The 25,302-nt window shown below is 34.6% G+C and overlaps 1 protein-coding gene across 3 annotated transcripts; it reads right to left on the bottom strand.

Annotated features, from left to right (window-relative positions):
- Window positions 1-16,036: 16,036 nt before the first annotated feature.
- LOC104889063 (probable thiol methyltransferase 2) lies at window positions 16,037-24,057 on the bottom strand. 3 transcript variants are annotated; one of them, XR_007272580.2, is made up of 9 exons: window positions 23,724-24,057; window positions 20,990-21,120; window positions 20,279-20,365; window positions 17,646-17,746; window positions 17,465-17,564; window positions 17,086-17,132; window positions 16,888-16,966; window positions 16,345-16,469; window positions 16,037-16,250 (listed from the first exon to the last, which is right to left on the bottom strand). XR_007272580.2 is itself a non-coding variant. In XM_057393640.1 (8 exons), the coding sequence occupies exons 1-8, from the start codon at window positions 23,932-23,934 to the stop codon at window positions 16,416-16,418; spliced, it is 810 nt and encodes a 269-aa protein (XP_057249623.1). In that variant the 5' UTR covers window positions 23,935-24,056; the 3' UTR covers window positions 16,037-16,415. The 3 variants fall into 3 exon arrangements, 1 of the variants encoding a protein (XP_057249623.1); XR_789518.4 differs by having other exon boundaries at window positions 16,037-16,255; window positions 16,348-16,469; window positions 23,724-24,056; XM_057393640.1 differs by having other exon boundaries at window positions 16,037-16,469; window positions 23,724-24,056.
- Window positions 24,058-25,302: the final 1,245 nt, after the last annotated feature.

The following is a 25,302-nucleotide window of genomic DNA, read 5'->3' on the forward strand; positions in this document are numbered from 1 at the left end:
TTTCTTCATGTGTGGTACGATAAGCTGACTGTCAAAACATGCATTTTAGTAAGAAATATTCTGGTAGCACTGTATCTGTCATTCTTACTGTGCTTTGTATTATTCAAGGATATACACCCTACTGTACTATATAATTACAATTGTTCGAAAACTATTTTGATCAAGAAGCTGGCTAACTTTGTATATGTGCAATTGTCCATCAATATTCTCATTATTTTACTAAAGTAGATGTGCATTTGATAGGCTCGTAGTTGGAAATTAAAGTGGTAATTGCAGTATAAGTGGAAACACATTAATATATATAGAGATATCTTCTTCTTAAGAAAAGTAATACATTTCGATGTCCTTAAAATCAAAATGGAATAGTAGTTAGTGATACTATTACTATATTATGCTACTAGCTGCTGCTAGCTTGCATGCTGGCAGTAGCAGTGGTTTTTTTTTTAAAAATGAAAATAGCCAAGTGCTCCGGTTGATAAGAAAAAACCGGAGCACTTGATTCACAAGTGCTCCGGTTTTTTCTTATCAACCGGAGCACTTGAATTATTTTGAGCATATAATAATCACAAGTGCTCCGGTTATTAATACAACCGGAGCACTTGTGAATCTAAGTGCTCCGGTTTTCAACCGGAGCACTTGATAAATGGTCAAGTGCTCGTATGGCATCTGCTACGGGTCAAATACGGAGCACTTGTACGATTTTTAACCGGAGCACTTGATGTTTTTTCCACTAGTGATTTTTCTTTAGTCTATCATGAAGGGGCTTAGCAATTCTACAAAGATTTGAATAAAAGTCTAAGACATAATTTAAGCTACCAAGAAATCTACGAGGTTGTATTTTGTCTAGGATTTTATCAGGAAATTTGCTAGTGAATTGGAGAGATCTATCAATAGGGGTAATAGTTCCGCACGACACGAAGTGACCAAGGAATCTAATTTTTGTTTGAAATAAAGAAATCTTTTTGCCGAAACGACAAGACCATTTTTTTTAATGAGACAGAAAAAGGTCTTTAGATTTTTAAAATGTTGGTCAATCGTGCTTGAGTAGACTAGCACATCAACAATGTAAATTATGCACAAATCTGGATAGGAGTTAGAAATATCGTTCATTATCCTTTGATATTCAGTAGGAGCATTTTTAAGACCGAAAGGCATCATATTCCATTCATATTGTCCAAAAGGAACAGTAAATGCGGTTTTATAACGGTGTTGTGGCTTGATCCGTATCTGCCAAAATTTAGATTTCACATCAAATTTTGAAAAGATAAAACCATGGTGTAACTTTTGCATCAGGTCTTTTTTAGGGTATAGGATAACAAATCCATCTTAAGGCGTCATTAAGAGGTTTATAATTTATAACTAATCTGGGTGTGCCACGTTCAATTTCCGAAGCTTTATTAACGTAAAACGCTGCACAACTCCTAGAAGAGCGTGATTTTGAAATTAAGCCTTTACTTTTGAGAAATATAATCTCTTCATGACAATGACGTTCTAATTCGGCATTGATCTAGGTTGGCCGGTCCTTGGTCGGGATATTCTTTTCATCATAATTCGGTTCATAAGGTAAGTCGACCATGTGTTGCTTTCTATTCCAGAACGCATTCGGAAGATCAGAACAGATCATTCTCGCTAGGGGTGTCTATAGCCATATGAGAAGTTAGCAGTTGAATTATGGAAGAATCATGTTGTTGTTTTGTTTTAAGATCTTTTATGTCTACTTTAATTGTTTTAACTTCAGCCTGAAGATCTTGTATGGTCCTTTCTGGCTTCTTTCTAGAACTCCCCTTTTCTAAAATAGAGGTAAGGTTGTATGGTTCAATGCTTGGGGAGGGGGTGCTGTGTAACACCCCGATAATTCTCTTTTTCTAGAAAATACTTTTATAACAAACCTTAGAGAATTACCCAGGCATTATTGCCCGTGTGATAACGTATCGGCTTACTCAGAATTTTGCAGCGGAAAACAACTTATTAAAAATCAAATTTATTAAAACTTATGAAGCCAAAAACAATTTCAGAACTAAACACACCAACTTAAAACTATTGTCTGAAAACATAAGCTTCTATGAAAACAACTTAAATGCTACTAGTAATACAAGAGTCTCTCCATTCCAGGTTCCCAATGATATGCATCTTCGAACCTGTAATGTCAATGTCGTCTCAACTCTGCTCCCCCGAAGGATCACCACAGGATCAATAGGCAAAGCCATGATCACAAACACAGACAAGCACGTAATCAGCAAAGCTGAGTATTACATATCAGACATAAATAATCCTAAACATGATACTACAAAATATAACTTCAGGAATAAATAATAATATAAGTAATAATAAACTGCAGACAACTTTACTGAACTAAACTTAAACTAACTTTTTACACTTAAATGGAATAGTTATTGGACGAGTTGTCTTGCTACTAAGATGAAATGGGGCGCGACTCGCATTTCAGAGTGACCTGCGATATCGAGGAACCTTTGAAATAAAAGAGGGATGGTGATCAATCCATTCCTAGAAAAGCTATGGCACGCTCACCATAACCCAACCTTATGTCCAACTCTAGACGTGCACCAGTCTAAAGTCTATAACTATTCTCGTTTCACTTTACGTTGAATATATTTTATTACTTGTGTTGACACCAACAACAAGCAAATAAACACAATTCATAATCACACAATCATAACAAAATTCCTTTTTATCTTTAGATTAACAAGTGATCACAACTTATCAACAAGACTCCTTTACTTCTTTTTAACCTTTACCAACTTATTGTTGAACCTAGCCAACAATAAACTTTACCTTTATATAGGTATAACTTGTACTTACCAAATAAGATCCACGGTTCTTATAAGATAAATAAATAATACTCAGAATCCATGTAACACATGATTCAATCTTACTTACATTAATTCACTCACGAATTAATACATAAACTGACTTATCTGCTTGCATCAAACTTCCATACAAACATTCAATACTCATAAATACTTCTAGTTTACATGTAGCACACAGGCAAATAACATGTAAAACAATTCCAATAATCATATATATGAACAACAGAGTCTATACATGATACTAAAAATAAAACATCCTTAAACATGTTTCTAAATCATATAGCACGTAGACAATGTACGTACCTTGTATAAACAAATCTGTAGGCCACTTTTACGCTCTAAAAGTCTCCACTACGAATTTCCGCCTAGAAAATAAAATAATGAAATAAATACTTGAACTAAAAATTTACAGCAACTTTAAAAACGACCCAAACCCTTAAACGTGTTTTAAAATCGTTTTTACGTATCAAACTTTCGTTATTTTTAATTCTTAGTATAGTACAACTATTCTAGTGATTAAAAATCATTTAAAACCCTTAAAATACTTATTTTATGAAATTACAGCATTCATAAAATTTTATAAATCTTCTGAAAATATATTTAATACATATAAAATTATATGCTAACCAATCTCATGATTTATATTTTATAAATATAGTTTCTAGTGATTAAAAACCTAAAAACTATAACTTTCATAATAAAAACTGAAAATAACTTAATATAATAAAATCTGGAATTATTATTAAATATGCATATAATAGCCGAAATATTTTTAAGCATATAAACAATAATTTAAATCATAAACATGCTAATTAATAATAAAATAATATAAAAACTAATACTTTAATGGAATCTTAGAGAAGAAGAAAAGAAAAACAACCACAACAAGGAGGAAGGAAGGGCCGAACAGCAGCAAGGACCGAACAGGACTGGCGGCAGCAAGTTCTTGGCTCAAAGAAAGATTTGTGACGTTTCTTGTTCAAAAAGAAACGTTACTTAGCAAAGAAGAAACAAGCTTTTGAGAGAAAATATGAAGAACACGCACAAAGAGGAGAGAGAACAAGAAGGGCGCCGGGTGAGAGAGACAGAAAGAATGTCACGTGGAAGAGGAGAGAGAAATAAAGTGTGTAGGGTAAAATTTTGGGTTTTTAGGATATTTAAATAGAGGCTTTTCCTTTTGGGCTTAGGAAAAGAGATTTTAATAAATAAAACTTTGATGACTAATAAGATGGGCTCATTAGGACTTTAGTCATCAAATAATCCTTTCCCTTTTTATCACTTTTGGGCTTTCGATTCCATTAAGCTTTCTTTTCAAATATGCTTTTAATAATTAAAACTCTTATTAAAACATGCTTAATTAAAACATTACAAATTTTATTAAGCTATGAAAAATATTTTTAGTTGACTTATAAAATAGTCAACCCTTTTTAAAAGTCAAATCATTTTCCAAACTCATTTGGATTTAAATATAACTACATAAATACTTTAATATATTTATGAAAATCCTTTAAAATTGTGGGGGATTACATGTTGAGATCTTTTTCTTTAGGTTTTTCTCCAAGGGATTCACGAAGGTGCTCAAGATATTGTTTTTGCATATTCGGATTACTAATATCCTGGATAACATCTAGGATAAGGCTTTGTTCTTTGGTGAGAACGTTAAGGGTATAAGGTTCATCTTCCGCTGAAGATGAGGATTCTATTTCATCAACTTGAGGTCCATGACTCTTAGCAGAATTATAAGATTCAGTTTCTTCATCAGAAGATTCTATTAGAAGAGATGAAATTCTTCCTAGAGTCTCATCATCTAGGTCAAGGTTTTGGATTTTATTAGACATTCTACAATAGCTAGTCGTATGACCCTTTTTACCACATTTGAAACAAGTTATGTTTTTAAAGTCAAGTTTCGTGGTCGTTTGTTGGTGTTTTTGTTCTATGGAAGACTTTCTCAATCTTTTTGTAAAACCTTCGGGCTTTATAGGGGTTTTGATAAGTGGTTGGTTTACTACAGCTTCCTTTGCAAGTCTTTGTTTGGGGGAAGGAGTTATCAAATTGTTGGCAGAAGGATCCTAACTCTTTTTTAGTTTCTTTCAACTCCCTCTTTAGATGTTTTTGAAGCTTCAAATCTTGACATATTTGAAGCCCTTGTTTAAAGGTTAGGATAACTAACTCACTGTAGGCTAGTCTATCATAAGGGATAATATGCTCCCCAAAATCTTCACGGATTCTTTTTATGACTTTTTCGCCTAGGATGGTTGGGAGTCCTTCTAGGAATTTTTCTTTCCAGAAGGGTTGGTTAGAATCTTCCCTAAGCATTAGCCTAATGAGGAAAGTATTCTTATACTATTGAAAATCACTAAGTTTCTTGCATATAAGATTAGACAAAAGATCTGCGTTTTAATCTCTTAGATGGGAGGAATCTCCAATGAAATGTAGGGATAAGGTAAAGATTAGGGTTGAGACAGAATCTTGGGTTGGTTCTCCATTCTGGTTGAGAATGGGAACTCCTTCTTCTGTTGTTTGAATAGAATTTAAGATATCTAGTTGTTGTTTGGTGAGATGAAATTCCACCATCCTTTCAACTAGCCAGAGAAGCCTGCAATTAGAAGTTTTGTAATGGTTTTATCTGACGTATCAAATTGGGTTTTATAAGCATTTGAAGCCATGGTCATCTGTTGTAAAAGGTTAAAGATTTGGTGTTCGCTCATGCCATCTATATTCCATTAATAAATGAAAGATGCGTTATACTTTGGCTGAAAAACTGTGTTAGGCTGGCTTCCAACTTGGAATTCACTAGATCTTATAGGAATAACATCGAGGACCAAAATTTTGCCAAGAGAGTTTAGTTATTTCAGGTGTTTTGTCATGGTTGGAGTTAGTCTCGGTATCAGTGTGCTCACTTAAATATAGGACACTGATAATGTTATTCTGGACTGTTTCTTCCTCGACTATTCGTGAGGTCAAAGGTTTAACCCTGCTAATTTGGTCTTTAATAGCCTGAAGAAACTCGATTTTTGAAGTCATGACCTCCTTTTGTGCCTTTTGCGAAATCTGAAATGGTTTTAAAATCGGATTTCGGAGGATCTTATCCATATGAGTAGAGACCGAGCTTGTATCAGCTTTAAGGTTATATTTCTCAATTCTGGAAAGCTGCTTTCCTAAAGTGTTAAGGCTAATGTTAGTAAAATTATTTTGTAGGACAATATTTTTGAGGTTTATGGTGTCTTATTCATGAGGTATTTTTAGAGGTGAGGCCTCTACCTTGTGTTCACCTGTGGAGAAGTATATTTGTCGCAACGGAGGATGGTCAGCTTGAACAGTGCCATCTGGAGTATCCCATACGGGTGTCCTTTTGTTGGTGTTGACAAGTTCTATGGATTTAAAAGGGTAATCAATATTATTGGCAAAACTATAGAGTTCAAACCAATAAAAAAAAAAATATGACCTTTGTGTTGTATTAAAAAGTTGTAATAACTTTCTTGGATCTTTGCAAGTGCTAAAAAAACCACGCTCTCTTTGAAAGGTTATATTTAGCGTAAAAGTCTTCATGAACTAATTTTTTATTGACCTCAAAGTTCTTTTCAAGGACATTTAGCTCATTAGTAATATTTTCAATTATAACTGAGGTTGAGGGCGAGTCTGGAGGAGATTGTCGTTATGCTGAGTGTGGAACTTGGGGTTCTATATTCTAGATTTTGGATGGAAGGTGAAGGTATATCTGAGGTAGAATACCTTGGCCTTTCTGGATAATTGTTTCCAGGACAACTGATTTATCGTTTGTAATGCATGTTATTTATAGAATGAAGATGAGAAGACCTTCCAAGGCTTTCAGCAGAGGAATGGTCTGAATATCTGGAGCTAATGCTCCTGTTAAAACTAAGTTTTACACTACCATCAGAGTACTGTATAACTTGTTGTAAGTCGGTATTAGGTTCTGGAAGAGATGGGGATCGCGCTTCAGGTTCAACAACTCCCTCGAGGAACCAATCATCAGGAAGACTGACATCATTCCATCGTATTGGTTTAGGGATTCTTATGTTAGATCTAGAAAGGTCGTTTTGGAGGAGAGTTTCTCCTTTCTTACTATGTTGTATGTTTTTAGTATTAAAAGCAGACATCATAGCTTTGTAATGGACTTTATAGATTAAAGCTACTGGTATAGAACCATTGAATATTTTGTAATTATGAGTTTTAATTTATAAAAGCAAGGAGGATGAGATCTTCTTATCACTTAAAGAGACACTGAAATTTGGACAACAATCGAAAGAGACAGGACTCATGCATAAGCTTGACTCTATTGTACCTAATAAGGAATCATTAAAGTCTTTGAATCGTCCATCTCTAAGAGCCACAAGGACTGAAGAATTAAATCCTTCTTTTGTAAGAGGTTTTAAGCCTACTTGAACCAATCCTATATGGATGTAACGATACCCTTTTTCAACATGTTTTTGCAAGGTTTTTGCTGAAAATAATTTTAAAGTATCAATAGGCTTTGTTAAATGGATATCTCGTTCTTGAATTTTGATAATATAATTTGTTTTAAAAATATAATTTTTACTAATTTTATAAATCCAGTCTTTATTGACTTTGGGTATTTTCCAATTTTTAATACTTTGTTCAAGATTTTCTTGTAGTAAAGGTTTCATTTTTAACCGACTTATTAACTTTACTACTATTACCATGAGAAGAGGATGGAGTTCCTATGCTCCATATAGAACTCATGATTCTGGAACAGAACTTAAACCAGGTTCAACACTTGGTACAAGCCCTAAAATCTACCCGCCGTAGACAAGGTGTAGTCCTATGGTCTGACAGCCTCTTGTAGGACTTGCTGCCTCTATAAACCTTGAAAATAGCCGGATAAAAATAGAACAAGAGCTAGTATTAAAAATGGTAAGTATTATAACCAAAATGATAAAGTTCTATAAGGAACAAAATAATACTACAACCCCTTGGCTCTGATACCAGGATAAATATATATATATATATATATATATATATATATTATATATTATAATATATATATATATATATATATATGTAGGTTTAAGTTCATATGAGAACCACCCTTATGGTGAGAACCGTGAGAACCACCCTTATGGTGAGAACCGTGAGAACCACTCATTTTTCCTCATTTTACGAAGATTTTGATCATTTCATAATATTTTTGTTCATTTTTTGTTTCACTTATTTTATGCTTTTGCTCATTTAACAATTTTATGCTCATTTATCAACGTTTTTGCTCATTTTACGTTTTGCTCATTTAACTTTGTTTCTCATTGAACTTTTTTATGCTCATTTTACGTTTTTCTTCTTTTACATTTTTGTTCATTTTACGTTTTTGATAACTTAATGTTTTCTACTTATTTTATGTTTATGCTCATTTGTTACTTTTTTTTTGCTCATCTTAGGAAGTTTTTGCTCATTTTAAGTGGTTCTCACGGTTCTCACCATAAGAGGGTTCTCATTAGAACCCAACCCTATAATATATATATAATATTATATATATATATATATATATATATATATATATATATATATATATATATATATATATATATATATATATATATATATAAAGGATGAACTTTTCGGGAGCATAGGGCGTGCCACATAGGATTGCCATGTCATCAATTTTTTTTTTACAAAAATAGAGTTCTTCATAGATTTAAAATATATATAACGAGCTTTGGATAAGCAAAAATTAGAGTTTCGTGTTGTACGAACAACTTAAATTATTATATTATCTAATTTTTGTATAACTTTTGCTACATAATTCGGAATATTATAACTTCTACAACTTATGAATAGAGCGCGCCATGTAGGATTGTCATGTCATCAATTTTTTTTTATTTTTTTTTTACAAAAATAGAAGTCTATGTAGATTTAAATACATATAAGGAGCTTTGGATAAGCGAAATAGAGTTTCATGTTGAATGAATAACTTAAATTATTATATTATGTAATTTGTATATAACTTTTGCTACATAATTCGAAATATTATAATTTTTGTACTATTGGATAGTGCTCGAAAAATGCTTTGAAATAAGATCTATATACAATATAGTTCTATAACTTATGAATAGAGAGTACCACGTAGGATTGTCATATCATTAATTTTATTTTAAATATAATAAAAAATAGAGTTTTACACATATTTAAACCTATAAAAGGAGTTTTGAATAGGAAGAAATTTATGTTTAGTTTTGAATAAACAACCTAAATTATTATATTACGTAAATTGAATATAACTTTTGCTACCTAATTCAAAACATTATCATTTTTTACAATTGGAGAGTGCTTGAAATATGCTTCAAAATGAGAACCATCCACAATATAGTTTTACAACTCATGAAAATATATTTAATTAGATGAATGGTAAGACATTTTTTAGTCTTTCTCTTAGATAAATATAATAATAATCAAGCTATAGTGTACAACATGTGATTATAACATTTTATAATAGGTCCAATTTACAGAATTTGACATATTATCTTTCAATACCTCAACCTTAATTGCTCCACTAAACCAAAATAATTTAGTATTGTAACAAAATTTATTAAGTAGAATTTATTGTTACAACAAAAACTAAAATCTATAGCGATAAAGTTGCATATATATTAGAATTTTGGATGATGAAAAAATTAGAGTTTGATTTTAAAAAACAAACTTAGAATATTATTGTAGAGAGCTCCATCTAAGCATGTCATGTTATTATTTTTAATTATTATTTAAAAAAAAAGTAGTGTTCACTATATATATATATATTATTCATCATCCATACTTTCTCTCTCCTACTTTACCCACCCCACCCCACCCCACACAAATTAATTTTCATTGGTATCTGTAGTAACAGTAATAAGGAAGATCTTTAGGAAATGAAGGTAGTAGTTAAATATATAAAAGGAGTTTTGGATTGGGAGAAATTAGTTTTCGTTTTGAACAAATAACCTAAACTATTATATTATGTAATTAAATATAACTTTTACTACCTAATTCAAAATATTATTTTTTTTTACCATTGGAGAGTGTTTTTAATATGCTTCAAAATAAGATCCATTGACAATATATAGTTTTACAACTCATGAAAAAATATATATTTATTTAGATGAAATGTAACACATTATTTAGTCTTTTTTCTTAAGATAAATATAATAATTACTATAAGTATAGTAAACTATATATGTGTGTGATTACAATCTTTGATCATAGGTCCGATTTACAGGATCAAATATATTATTTTTCAAAACCTCGGTCTTACTCAACAAACCAAAACAATTTAGTATCGCAACAAAATTTGTTAAGAAAAATTTGTTTTTACAACAAAAACTAAAATCTATATATCGATAAAGTTACATATATATATTAGAGTGTGGATGATGAAAAAGTAGAGTTTGATTTTAAAAAACAAGCTTAGAATATTATATAAATCTTCAACTAATTATTGCAATAGAAAAAGAACGGAGAAAGTATATAATACAATGGTGTTGAAAAATCTCATTTCACAACAATACAAAATCAACAATGTACACAAAATTTGTAAAAAGTAAAATAAGTAACAAGCCCGTGCGACGCACGGGCTTCAAAGCTAGTGATAATAGTATAGCAAAATTTTATTGAGGATGAATGTGGATTCTTCACTCTTCAGCAACTAAATTTATTTTATCTCTTCATACCAATGTCACACCAACTACTCCTTTTGTCCTATATTTTCTTCTCCACTGTGAAAGAAATTTTATATTTTGCTCTCACTATATATCTCAAAGCGTCCTTTATTATTTTTTAAAATTTAAGATAGCGCGAATTTAAATTCACCTTGGCTCCTTTTTTTTTCCCTTGACACAAACTATCATTTTGTGAGTGACAGAGACCACAATTCTAAATGAATTCTTAACTGCATGACCAAACATCAATCTTGCAAAAACCATGAAATTTGGGCTAAAGTTTCAAGCTTTAAAGGGTGCATATAACTACTTATTAGCACACGTTCCTTACTGTTCAATAATTTTGAGTACATGAACATCCACATTCATAGAAAATTAGGTTTCTACATTTGAGAAAAAATGGAAAGGAAACCCTCCTACCAATGTTAATATGTTGCCATTAATTGAGAAAAATTGGGGAACACCAATAAATAGGAAACCTCCCAATAACTCCAATCAATGACAACATGCCAAGTGGAAGGAAAAAGTGGGATATATTTCACGTGAAAGTGCAGCGTGATACTCTCTCTACAACATTTAAAAATAATAAAACTAAATGTCAAGTATCCAACGCAAGTCAAGCATGCATATTTTGCTGGTGTAGGCTATTTGCATCGCACAAAGCTGCAGGTGCGATGCAAATGGCTTCCTAAGACCATGCACTACTGTTGGTATGGAGGAGTCATGTGTGTCGCACATAGCTAATTCTTAGGTGCAAATAGTTTAAGAATTGCATCGTGTCCTCATCCGACGCAGATCTTCAATGGCACATTTGCGTCGAGGCTTGTAGCATCATTACCCATATCCGACGCAAATGATGGTCTGTGACAAAGGGAAATTTGGTCGTTACAAATCTCCTAATCGTCAAACAAAACCTAACTAAATCACTAAACTAGGTAAAGTGATAAGTAAGGGTCAAAATCCGCAGGGAATAGCAAGAAGAACACTAATGTTGCCATGTCTTTGAACATCTCTTGCCTCAAATTGGCAAGCTTGGTTCACCCTTGGTGTAGCCTCGTCTTTTCAATATCAATGGAGCTCTGAAGTGAAAACTTCTCATTGATAATATTGATCTCCTCTTTATTGATCTCAGCCAAGCGATTATGTAGAGACAGTCTTTCCTCAGAAAGAAACTTCAACTTCTGATCTAAAGAACTTAAAGAATCTTGGATCTGTTTACTGAAGTTTTTGAAGGACTTGGCTTGAGTTTCCAAAGAAGCTTCCTCTTCCTGAAGGTTTTGAGCTGAGAATTTGAGAGATTGAACTCTTGATTCAGCAATTCATTGCTGAAGAAGAAGAAATTCTTTAACATAATCAAAGCAAGGTATCCAATACTCAAAGTCTTGAGAAATTAGGGATTTCAAAATCTGTTTAAGTGTCTGTGCAGAACTTTGATCATAAGGATTATCTGTTAGGGTCAAGCAGAGGTCCCATATCTTGTCTTCTTATTTTATATGCTCTGAAGACTCATCATTGGAGGAATAATAATTGCTAGCAGAGGCAGACTGATTCATTATAATGATGGATTTTTGCAAATTAGCCTCTTTCCCTCCATCAGACTCTTTCATCACACTTGCTTTTTGAGTGCTTCCCTCTGCATCATAAAGTAGAGAAGCCAAGTTAGCAAGAGAGTGAAATTCGGTTTTATGAGGATATGGATTCGTATAGAGGAAGTCTAAAATGAATTTGCAAGGAAAGAAAGGCAAACCATTCCTAGAAGAAGATTGTGAAGTTAATGGTGAACCTTTGAACACAGAGGTAGTCAAAAGCTCAGTATTTCTCCTCAAGGGTGTAATCTCGAAGTGAATAACATCTGGAATCTCACTCCTAGCAATAGAAGGGCTTGCTATGATAATTGTTGGAGCCAGAAGAGCTTGGAATATCAACATCTAAAGGAGTTGACTCGAAGGGATCCTCATTAAATTGATGAAGCAAGTCTTCATTAGGAAACTCCACGTTACGATGCTCAATTTATTCACGTCCTTCCAAAGAAGATGTAGCCACAGGCTCTAACATCGTTTGTCAAGAAATTGGGATGATTGATGATGGGTTCATCAACATAACCACATTTGGAATTTAATCATGGGTCAACCACTTTAGAAATATCTACTGAAGGTTCGCTGGCAAAGTCAAGAGGTGATGGCTTCTCAGAAGAAGGATCACTAGAGGCCCTGACTCTTTCAAACCAGAAGAACCTGAAATTAAAACATGTTAGTATTTTAGAGAATGAAACTTCTTACAAAAGAGAATAAAAGATGGTATCCATACCCGCTTTGACTCCAGAAAGTTTGATTTTAGGAAAGATTTGAGATATGGTTTTAGCATCATCCTCATCAGAAGAGATCACGTATTGTTATACGTCAGAAGATGCTTCTAACTTAGGACGTTTTCTTTTGGAATATCTCAAAGGTTTAGTAGCAGAAAGGCAACTCTGATATCTTTTTTTTGGTAGCCTTCTGAACAGGATCATATTGCTCCACTAACTCTTGGGGTTGAGTGTCCTTGGAGGCAGAGAGACATTTATAATCTCTTTTCCTTGCACCCTTCTTAAAAGGATCAATTTACTCCATTGGTCCCACGGTCTGAATGTCCTCCACCGTTTGGACATTTCAATAGGAAATCTTGATCATAGGCAGCATCATTCTCATCCTCTGAAGAGATGTGAGGGGGGAACCCTGTGGTATACGGTTGCCCAATATAGCATGCCATATTTAAAGTCCACGTTCATCCCATTAAGCACTCTTAGCTTCTTCTTGACAACTTTAGCTAAAAGGTAACAAAAGGCATAAGGAAGATTTAGTAATATTCATTGCCACTGAAAGTTACAAAATAACTAAGGAAAGAAATTACTTATAACCTAAGAAAAGTTGATTCTCAAAGTTCGCCAAAGCATTGGAACATTTTGAGTCATATGGGAATACATGATCCCACCATAGATGGAAGCCTCAAACAGCTATATTGATCCATTTCCAAGGAGTGATGGACATGAAAGTAAAGCTCAGAGTTTTACTTCGAAGGGATTTGCCTTCTTCAAAACGACCCCTTGAAATCCAAGAATCAGTACAGGTCAAGAAATAAGGTATAGCTAACAATTGAACTAATCCAAATTGTCTAGCTACCAGTTGTGGATTATAGGCTTCAAAGCCAAAGTATTCAGGTTCAACAACTATCAAATTCCTGAACCTAAGGACACTACTCCAAAAGTTCCAACTCCCTAAGGAACTAGAGTGAATGTCGAGAGATTGTAGCCAATCCTCCACGTCATTCTCCACTTCTTTCATCTGATTTTTAATCTCACTATGAGCAATAGAAAAATGGTGTCTAATGCACCTATACTACTAAAAACCTAAGACTTGTGCACTTTCAACTCTACTAGTGCACATATGCCCAAGATGAAGAGCATTGTCCGTTCATGCCTCGAACAAACTTCTTTTGTACACAAGCCAAGTGGTTTTCACGTATTCGATGATTTAAGCCACCGTCTGTAAATCTCTCTCATGGATTCAACAACTGCTAAATAACCTATCTCGAAGGTGGAGTCAATTATCCGATACCAACTTCACTTCAAGAATTTTGGACCAGCATCGGGTGGCCCATGATGTGATTCACTTTACTCTGCACATCTTTGTTGATATGTCATCTACATAACAAATGTGTACATTTAGGGAACACTTCTCGTACCGCTTTCATACGACCCAAATCACGGTTAGTTATGAGTGTAACGGAAACAACATTCACCTCGATAAGCAACCTAAACTTGTCCAACACTCAATGGTAACTATCAGCTGTTTTGTTGGCCATCAGAGCATAACCAACCATAAAGTTATTGTTACAAGGTGTCATCTCAATGAGCTCCAGAAAAGACATGTTATACTTGTTGTTTTGTACGTTGCATCCATACGAACAACATGCGGATTAGTACGAAGGATATCTGCCGACCAAAAGTGCACCATGAACGTCTGTGTCATTACATTTGTCTCCTCGCCTTGTCTTATCCAATGAAGGTAGATGTACTCTCCAACAAAGTGGAGAAATTTTTTCATCACGTCTCTACCATCCATTGCTTCACTTCTATCTTTTTCCTTCAGGTTGTACAAGTGTCTCATATTTGGATAATCATCAAAAAAATTCTCATTAACGGCTTTCATGATACTTAGTACGCCTAACGTGCGACTTAATCATATCGCGAACGAAAACCTTAGTCGTCGGACTAAGGTCATTAATGGGTCGGTGACCATCACGGTAATAAATGAATGATTGTGCATGCCACTTATCCCCGTATCTGTTGTGATCACCCATCTCGTTCGATCAGGGTAATCCAAAAACATTATCTTAACTCTCGCACTACATCCACATGCTTTTGTTTATGTAGCTACACGTTCTGCTACGCTAAGATCCCTGCCTTCATCCCAATCTCTTTCATCCCGATTACATCTCATATAAACATACTCTCGATAACTAGACTCGAGTCTATGATTTGACGAAATTACCATCACAAACCCAATTTTACGTGCCCTAGTTTAACCCAAGCTTGTACTTCCTTTTTCTCAGCCTAAATCGTTTCATTATAAAACATGTGATTATAATCAATATAATCACCCCCAAAATCCGGCAAATGAACCTAAAACTTTTGAACATTTACTATTTAGACAACATATAATCACTATTGACAATCATTACTAATAACTTAATTAATCACAACTATTAATATTAACTAAATATCCATTAACAAAATAGCAAATTATAAAAAATTAGTTCCAACAATACGCAAGCATATATTCATTTTGAACTTATAATTACACAACATTAATATATTTTCACAATAACTATGCTAATCAGAAAACTTTTATTAATTATATTTTAGATAAATAATTTACGAACTAAGAGACACAGTTACAATGTTTTTTTTCGTTTTATCGGTGGAAGAAACAAAACAGATCTTCGTTTCCTCCATGGATTCGTTTCATCCACCGAGGAAAGAGAAAACAAAAAAAAAACATTATCGGGCATTGGTGGCAGAATTTTTATTTTTAAAAACTTACCACATTCCATTCCGGTGATGCTGGCAGGGTTGATAGTTCTTCGCCGGACATTATGACAATGGTGGTCCGCAGTGCTCCGATAGTGGTGTTTGGCCACAGTGGTGGTAGTGGCTTCGATGATGGTAGTCTACCGATGGAGGTGATTTGCGGGTGGTGGTGGTGCTCTAAGTTGGCCGCCAATGGTGGTGGTGGTGGTGCCGAAGGTGGTGGTGGTGGTGGTAGTAGTGGCTGGGTGGTGGTCGTGCAAGTGAGAAATGGGTGATAAAGTTGGAGTGGAGTGAGGTTGGATAAGAGGTGAGAGAGTAAGAATGGGGTGAAGAGGGGGTATGGGGGGTATGAGAGGGGTATGGGGGCATTTAAAGGGAAAATACGGGCGATTTTTAGTAAATACAAGCGGGCATATAACGCTAGGGATTTTTAATATGAGCACATAATGTCAATATATGAATTGTCTCATTACTCGTTATCTCGATATAATACGCCAGTAACGTGAAGGTACTTCCTCATTTGACCTTCATAAATCATGTACTCATTAGATACACATCTATCCAAAACACAAGTTTCTGGTATCTAATAAGTAATATTCTATTCACATATCGGAAACAACAGGCACGACGAGTAGTGCTACACTGCATGCTTCAAATTTCTTCCCAATCACTCTCCCTATATGGTGAGAGAATACCTAAAATACCGCGGTAGTTGTCACAAACATTGTAACAATATACTCTTGTTCATAGATTATACAATCCATGCATCATGCTGATTTAATCATACCTCGCACCCGCACTTATGTTGGCTATACAAAATACCCTTTTGTATATTTTGCAAAGTCTTTGACCAATTCATAAGAGAGATGCTCTTGTCGTCCTTTTCCACCTTCCAAGCTTCTCCCTTCCCTACAAGAAACAAAAAGATTGGCGCTCAAGTCTAGGATAGGAGACAAAGCGAATCAACCAACTCCCACCACCTCCTTATACCCAAAAAAAATGATTGTCCTACCCTAGTTGGTAATATTAAAGGCCATAGGGACTTCTGGTCCAAAAAGTCGTCAACCTTGACCATGAAAGGTTATTTTTACATTATTATTTCAATACAATTTTTAGCAAATTCATGATCAAAGTTCACGATCTTAGACCAGCAAAGTCTAATACCGGCTATTAATTAGGGATAGAGGTAATAGAGACTAGAGAAGTGCAAGAATATGAAAAATGACAGCAGCAGCAAAGTAAATCCAGATAAATGTGAGCATTCTACATCAAACCTACAATGACCAAATCATCAAAATCTAGCACAGAAACCTAGATATCAAGATACCTTACGAGGGTCGACTGCAAGCTCATTCTCGACAATAGATATGGCATGGAAACCCAGGGGACACAACACCTCCTCATAGCTGCATGGAAGATATGCATCAGCCAGCCTACCTAACTCAAAGTATCAACTCAGCAGAAAATATTAGAAAGTGAAACAATTCAAAATCAGAGGTGAGTGATGGGAAGGAAAATGAATTACTCGACAACAGATGTTTTGTATGGAGGTCCACCATCATGATCATCAATCTGCATCAAAAAGAAGACAGTTCTGAAATCAAAAGAGCAAGCAGCCCAGCACCAACGAGAATTTCTGGACCTTCTGAGTTCTGATAGTGATATGTAGGTATTTTTTTCACACAAGGGTCCAATTGGAACTGCTTCTACACAATTTCTAGAGTAAGGTTGATGGGTGTGGTTTGCACTGTTTTTTTTCTTTCCCAATTGACGTTTGTCGCTGCTTCTATTATATGCTTAAAGGATGAAACTATTGCTGATGGACTGCCAGGACATTTACAATGCATCTTAGAAGAACACAACTACAATGTCTGAATAAAAGCTTAAAAGATATTGAGAAGAACCGGAAACATTAAGGTTATTAGCTCTCCGTCTGGCTTTAAGAGATCTCCCATACGAGTTGCCCAAGCTGACCGCATCTTTGGCTCGATGGCACAAAAGAATCTGCGTATTCAGAACAAATTGTCCAGATATACCATGTACAACTGTAAGAAAAAAAAAAAGAAAAAAAAGGGAGTTACTCACGTGTAATCAAAGATGAGATCAAACATCTGAGTAGGCTCCCAAGTGAAAAAGTCTGCTTGCAGAAAGGAGACATAGTTCACATTAGGGGATGATATCGCCAGCTGATTGGATGAGATATTAAAGTCAGGAACTAGTTAGAAGCAGTTCAGAACACCAATATCATTCAGCATGGTACAATAAAATATGGAATCAAACAACTGAACAGGCTCTCAGGTAAAAATGTCTGCTTGCAGAAAAGAGAAATAGTTTGCATCAGGGGATGATACTGCTAGCTAGTTCGGGAAACTAGTTAGAAGCAGTTCAGAATACCAATATCATTCAGCAAGGTACAACAAAATATGAAATCAAACACGTTTAAGAATCCATGAAACAAGACTTAAAAACAGAATCCACCAGGGATGCAACTAAGGTGTTTTTCCATATTCCGAAAGAAGCTTTTACGGAAATTTGACCATAAATTACAAAAAAAATTAAGTAACTTTGAGCTGCTGAGTAGATCTTAAGCTCTAGTCAAACATCAGCTTGGGAATAAGGCCCTGTTCTTTTGGACTCAATTTATGGAAATCAACTTCAGTTCAGTTTTAGACAAATTCAGTTCAGATCGATTCAGCTTAGCTAGTTTCTTCTCTCAGCTTCAGTTCCAGTTTCAGTTCGGTTCAAAATTCAGTTTTGGTCGGTTCAGCTCTATTCAGTCCAAAAGAACAGGGCCTAAATCACTGCAGATTCAAGAGATATTGTCTAGATAAATCATTTAGGATAATTTCTAAGAGACAAGAGTCATTTACAAGTAATTAAAGATTTGATCAAACAATTATTTGGGCACCCAATGGCAAAAGTGTCAATGTGCAGGAAGAAAGAAAGACTAAATTGCATTCAATGAGCATGACGCCAGCTGATCAGACAGCATTAACGATGCTAATTAGAAGCAATTTGCAATTCCAACTTTTCCATCAGTCATAAAACAGGATCAATCTTAAATTTCCAAACATCAGATTAACAGGTACAAGTCAACTAAAACGCAGTTCCTAACAGCATTTCCGCAAAATAATGGTACTCTTAATAGTTTGAGAGGTGGAATAGGATTAGTAGATTTTTGTTCAACGTACAAAAGTAGCAAGCACAACTGCAGCGGTATGAATTAATTAATTTAGAGTCAAAAGGTCGTAACTTCGCTTATGATTACCCACACACTGATGCCAATCCCGGATGAAGGAGGGTTGCAGTAGTTAACAACCAATGTAAAACTTCATAACATACTCACATCCATGAAAGCCAATATGATATGTCTGTGGCGCAGTCCCTACTAAACACGTGCTCCACGTCCTAGACCTGTGTGGTAAAACGTATGCAAAGGTTGCTAGGTGTCACTCTAAAGCTATACCTTCTCCAGAGTCTGGTGTCAAATTAGTATGGGCTTCTAAATTCTAAGTTTTAGGCAAGGGAGACCGGGAATAACATTGCGACTAACTTCTAAGTTATTGGGATGAAATCAAGTTTGCGGGAGCATAAAGCATTTGACATAAGAAAAAGGGGGTAAAAGATCTATGTGGACAACCACTGAAGATAAAATCTCATACTCATTCAGCAAACTCCATCCTATTGGGAAATAGACTTTGGCATTGGTATCGTTGTTGTACATAACTTGTTATTGCATGAGAAGAAAGTCTCCACTTTTAATTTGGAGGACCTTAATAGCCAGGCAGTGAAACTGCGGGGCGAGAAAAGTCTTGACGAAGAGCATAAATCAGCAACCTTTCAATAACCAAAACACAGATTATGTATATACTGGAGCAGAAAACAGAAAATCCGACGGGACGAAATCACTGCACTGTGGAATTCAACTTGTGCACTGCTATTGTCAGACCCCTTGTTGTGCATATGTAATTGGTTCCACATTGGAGAAGATGAGAGAATTTTACCAACTTATAAACCTTGAGGAGCTACTCCACCCATTGTCAATTGATTTTGGGATGGAACCTCCTTCTGGCTTGTAGGTGGTCCAAACTCTCTACTCCCTGGGTTTATAATTCTTTCACATTAAACAATATTTAATCCGAGACTAAACCTGCTTCCTTTCCTTGTCCACCCATTCCAGTGTTAGACAGATGAATTCAACGGAGTCAAGCTAGACAAAGTTACAAGAAATTAAAAAACCTACTCCAATGGATTCTTGGGCCCAAACAGGATGAAGAACTGAAATACTTCCAAGTGCCATTTGGCTTTGGTGCAAAGCAGATTATAAAAGCAAAAGTAGCAATACTATCAACTCCTTCAAAGACACAGCTCTTTTCCCAGAAATTATCTGGCGTGATACAAGACTGAAGACATTGCATGTCTGTCTTCGGTTACTATTGCTTGTGTCTTATAAACTTTAGATAAGAAAAAAGGGAGAGACTCTAAATTGTTCCAATGTTCCCCATAACCATTATCTGTATCAACACGCTAAGCAGAAGGCTGAAGGGACATGGAGAAGAAAAACTAGATCACCAAGAGAAACAAGGAGTTGCTATGAACTATCTTAGCTTTGCACAGATTCCAGTGCAAGTGATAATATTTTTGTTATTTTGCTAGAAAAAAAGAAGTAAGAAAGTAATGGAAAGTATAAGCCACAAAAAAGAGAGAAGAAAATTCACCCTTCTTGCTTTTTTTATGGCAACCTCTGATATGTCCAATCCAATAACGTAGCGCTCAGAAGATGCTAGTGTCACCACATCATAACCCTGTAATAGAAAAATGTGATGCATTGACCGAAGGCAGGCAGGAACTTATGAATGAAGACGATAGGATATGCTACAGGTAGGTAGCAAATCAATCATTCTTATTAAGGACAACAAAGTCTGCATCATGATTCATGATCCAACCAACTTGTATGTAGCAGCAATAAAGAACAACACCAATTATCTTTCGGGAAAGTATTCAAGAATCAAGCATAAGCAGGTTCCTCAATAGGTAAGCTGAGTCACTTGTCAAGTGAATGTAGCATGGAACCATATATATATGTAGAACAAAGGGAGCCAAAAGGAAATAGTCAAATACATCTAACAGGAGCATCCTAGTAAACAACACACATAGAATGTGATGGCGGTTTGAATAAATTGAGCAATGAACAGCTAGCTGGACTCATTTCACACTAGTAGAAGACATCAAGACGTGCAGAAGGCAAAGTCAAATTTCCAAGTGCCAGACTACAGGACATTCCTGCTTATCTCCAGGCATAAACTTGAGGGCCGATGTCCACATGAAGCTCACGTAGACATATATAATATATTAATGAAAACAGAGATTAAAAAATTATGAGCACAGTTATAACAAAAAAAAAATGTAACATTAACAAAGAAACTCACACTACCACATCCAGGGACAAGAACTCTGCCCCTAGGAACACAATCTGTTTGGAGAAGATGTTGCAGAATTGGGGTTGGTTTCCCCAAATCCCACGGCGTTAATCCTTCCTCCCAACATCTATCCCACCCATCTGGATAATTTAAAACATAAAACTCAATACTCTACAGTTTATCCAGAGGGTAAAAACATCAACATAATGGCTAAAATGCAAAAAGATAGAGCATTGAGTATCCTTAAGCTACTTTCTTAAAAAATTGCAGCAAGATGCTGATGAAGAGCAAACCCCAGAAAAAAAAAAGGGGGTGCTAGACTTGCCATTTCCCTAGCATTTTGAACCAAATGCTAGTCTCTCTAAGCTTTCTTTGGGTCATGAAGATGTGGCTTTTCTTGGATTTTCAATTGCATCACTTGATTACATGAATGAAGGCCTAAATGCTGCAACAACAACAAGTATGGCGTAATATAGGCGTCCAAATGAGTAGCCCATAGTTTTGTTATGGGCATAAATATTCTATTTGTTTTTGTTGATTTGAGTTGTAATAAAATTCATCAAGTAAAGCTCATGTTAGGTGTGTGGTTTGCTGATTGCAAGGGAAATTCTAAGCATCAGATCAGGGTTAAATTATGCTCTTGTAACCTCCTTGTAACAGCCCATCAAGTGGAGTTATTAGGGGCGTAAATCAAGGAGCATCATGAGCTCCTAAACCGTAGCTTAGGACTGATTTGCTAGGGTTTTTTTATGTGTGTTTTGTACTTCATTTGACTGCTCTTATTTCCTATACAAGGAGAGCTTAAGCTATGAAAAGTTTAGTTTTGATTAATTATAAAAAAACCTTTGTGTTTATAGTTTATACTTTGAGTTTGTCTCAAGTGTTTGCTAACCCTTATTGCTGTGAGTCTTAGTGATAAGCCTAGGAGAGATTGAATAAGTCTTATCTCTAGAACCCCAAGCCATTGAGTTAGTCCTTGCAATTTGTTAACTATCCATAGTTTTCAAGTGTTCCTTTGTCAAAATGAGTGTTCTATAGTCCTAAAGTTTAGAATCATCATTCAATCCTTTGGGAGGTACATCACATTTAATCCCAATAATGATTATCATTGTTACGCGGTACACCACCTTCGTCCAATTTAGTAATACTCCATTATTCTGGAAAACAATAGTCACATTTATCGATGCATCTCCTTACCACTAAGAAATCAACATGATATCATCAAACTAGCCCTTAATCCTTATAATAGTTTTGTCATGTCCATCCACTCCCCATCACTCAACTTAAGAAAGGTATTCAAAGAATCCAATCATCTACTTGTTTGAAGAAAGTGAGCTATCTTTCTCGAACATAAATTGGATCATATACATAACTATTATGCTGATGATGGGAGTCTGATATTCCATAAGCAACTAGTTAGAACTTACGCATGTTTAAGCATCCAACAGAACACTCAATCTATCATGTTAAGGAGGCAACCTTACCGGAAAGTTGCTCTAACGTAAATGTTGCGCTTCCATTTCAAGATTAATCAACATTACATTAAGTAGCATCAAGCCGTTACTCACTAAGTATCACACAAGGTCAAGGATATTATTTTCGTCAATGCCAGATAGGTTCTTCACTTATACTCCCTCCGTTTTTTTAATTGCTATATCGTTGTATGCACAACAATTTAGGAAATGTCACTTTCTAGCTTTTTGGATGGTACTTTTTAGCCTATTTAATGTAAAATAATGGGGAAAAGTGAAAAAGTAATACTTTTGGGTGGAAAAAGAGAAAAACAATTATAATAGTATTACTTTATGGTGGGTCAAGTACCCCAAATAAGAAAAATGTAGCAATTAAAGAGAAATAAGTCAACAACCATTTAAGGAAAATGTAGCAATTAAAGAAAACAGAGGGAGTAACTAGTAAGTCTTCTACTTACAATAAAATTATTATAAGTCCATATCACTTTTTTTTTTCTTTTTTAAAGAAAGTCCATCTCACTTTATATCACAAAAAGAGGATTACTTTTTTTTTAAAGAAAAAAAAATCACTTTTTAAGTTAAAAGGATTGTATTACCTTTTTAAGCTAAGGGGCCACTTTTAAACAAGGGGTCTACCCTAAAAGACCCCTTTAGGTACCAAAATTACTCCTAACGACCCGTTTGATAGTTGGTTATAAATGGTGGTAATGGGAATGAATTTATGTATAAATTTGTGAAGAATATCATTGTTCATTTCCATAGTAATGCTAATTTACCTTAAAGTGCCTACTATTCGTCTTGAATTTTCATTCTCATCCAATACCACCTTGTAGGTGGTAATGAGTGGTAATCAAAATTGCTTCCCTTTGAAAACAAAAAGACAAGTTTATGGGTGAGATTGTTTGCCCATACAAAAAACATGCATCTTCATGGAGATTTCAAGGATGCTTCCCTAATAACATTCCACTTAAAATTCATTCCCATTACCGCAATTCATTAACGACTACCAAACGGGCCTTCTTAACATAAATTATTGTAACATAGATCTTATACTATGATTCATGACTTATGAGATATTGTAACCTCAAAACTTCTCAACCCAGTACCAAAAACTTCACAAATTTTCCCAGTTTCCAAGTTCGAAATCCAACATAAATTGTTAATTTCACTAATTTCCCTCAAAATAAATGATAGTAGTACTTAATTGAAGTTTCAGAATCAACAGGAAAAATTACATTAACCAGAAATGAATTTAGAAATTGAGGGTTTACCAGTGGGATTTGAGTGAAGCGATTCTTGCATTTTGTCGACGGCAGGGCTGAATTGAATAGTGCCCGGTGAATTTTCTCCGGATCTTTTATGCGCCGCCATTAATGGGGCTGCTACTCGGTGATAAAACCGAGGAAGAAATCGAATTCCGGGCGCCGACGCCGGTGGAGGTCTAAAGAGGAGGGGCAAGAGAAAGGACGACAGTATGCCCATTAATCAAGATTCAAGAGTGTAGACGTGTAATATGAAGCGATTAACAAAAACAATTTAGTTTTTTTGTAATACCCTCCAATTTTTTAAGCTCTCTTTACAAAGTTTAAATCAATTTTTTAAGCTCTCCTCTATTTTTGGCCGGGACGATGCCCCGTGCAGTTATAGTTATCAAATTAAATATATTATAATTCATAAGTTTCATAATTGATTTTATTAGCTTTTTATAATTTTCTTTATAGTGTGACATTGGAAAATGGATGTATAGCATGATAAGTTGTTTTTAAAAAAATTTGCAAAGAATTGGGGATAAAAAAAAATGTCAATGAAATAAGGGTGGGAGAATGTTATTACCTTAATAAAAGTGTTAGACATCAAAATATTTGTCTAAGCCTTTATAGTTACATATAATTATAAGACTTCATTATGTTTTACTTTGAAACATTAACCATAGAAATTATAGTAGATTGATGGTTGAACTCTCACATTTCATTTCAAAGGTCATAGGTTTGATTCCTAATAGCTACACATCGTTAATATTTTTTAATGAAATCATGGACATGTATATTAGAAGTTTGAGAAGAGTATCACATGGCACTGTTCCTTTGATAAAAACGTCTTTTAATATATTTACTAGTTATTAGGCTCGGGCTATATCCCGGGTAAGAAAAAAATTATTTATTAATATAATACTTTATGATAATAATATTAAATACAACTTAGCATAGTGGTTAAAACTTTAGTATATGTACTTGAGGTCTTGGGATCAAACCCTATACTATGCAATTTCTTAATTTTTTTTATTGTACATGGATTACATGGACTAAAACTCTCTATGGAGAGCGCCACGTGGCACATTTTCTTGTTTTTGCACGCCTTCTAATATATTTGTATAGATAGATTATATATAGATGGTGCACACTTCGGTACATAAAGTACGGTGTATATGCACATAGATAACAAGCTAAATAAACACATGTACATGGACAATAAGTCAAATGAACATATGTACATCTATGTTGGTACATGTTCATTGGTATCGCTTTTTGTAATCATAATCTAGTCCTTCATCTTCATCATGCGTATGGTTCTCATCCTAAGATGTGTATATATACTAATCAAGTAAAATCAAAGCTTAGATGGTGCTCACGTCATTATGTACATCTCTGTTGGTACATGTTCATTGGAATCGGTCTTTGTGTCCATAATCTGGCCTTTCATGTTCATCGTGTGTATGATTATCATCCTACGTACATGTGTATGTACTAATCACTTTGATTTTTTAATGAGTACTTTTTTAAGAGACATTATCACATTAGTGTTAACATGATACTAGTTGATGTCATGCTGACATCACGCACGTGCATTAAA

The sequence above is a fragment of the Beta vulgaris genome, chromosome 3 (genome assembly GCF_026745355.1).
Source record: "Beta vulgaris subsp. vulgaris cultivar EL10 chromosome 3, EL10.2, whole genome shotgun sequence".
NCBI lineage: Eukaryota > Viridiplantae > Streptophyta > Magnoliopsida > Caryophyllales > Amaranthaceae > Beta > Beta vulgaris.

Coding starts and splice junctions, on each gene's coding strand:
- LOC104889063 (XM_057393640.1), bottom strand. CDS start 23,934: ATGGGCATACTGTCGTCCTTTCTCTTGCCCCTCCTCTTTAGACCTCCA. Junction 20,366..20,989: donor TTGTCCCTGGATGTGGTAGT/GTGAGTTTCTTT, acceptor TTTCTATTACAG/GGTTATGATGTGGTGACACT. Junction 16,967..17,085: donor TACAAAACATCTGTTGTCGA/GTAATTCATTTT, acceptor TCTTCCATGCAG/CTATGAGGAGGTGTTGTGTC.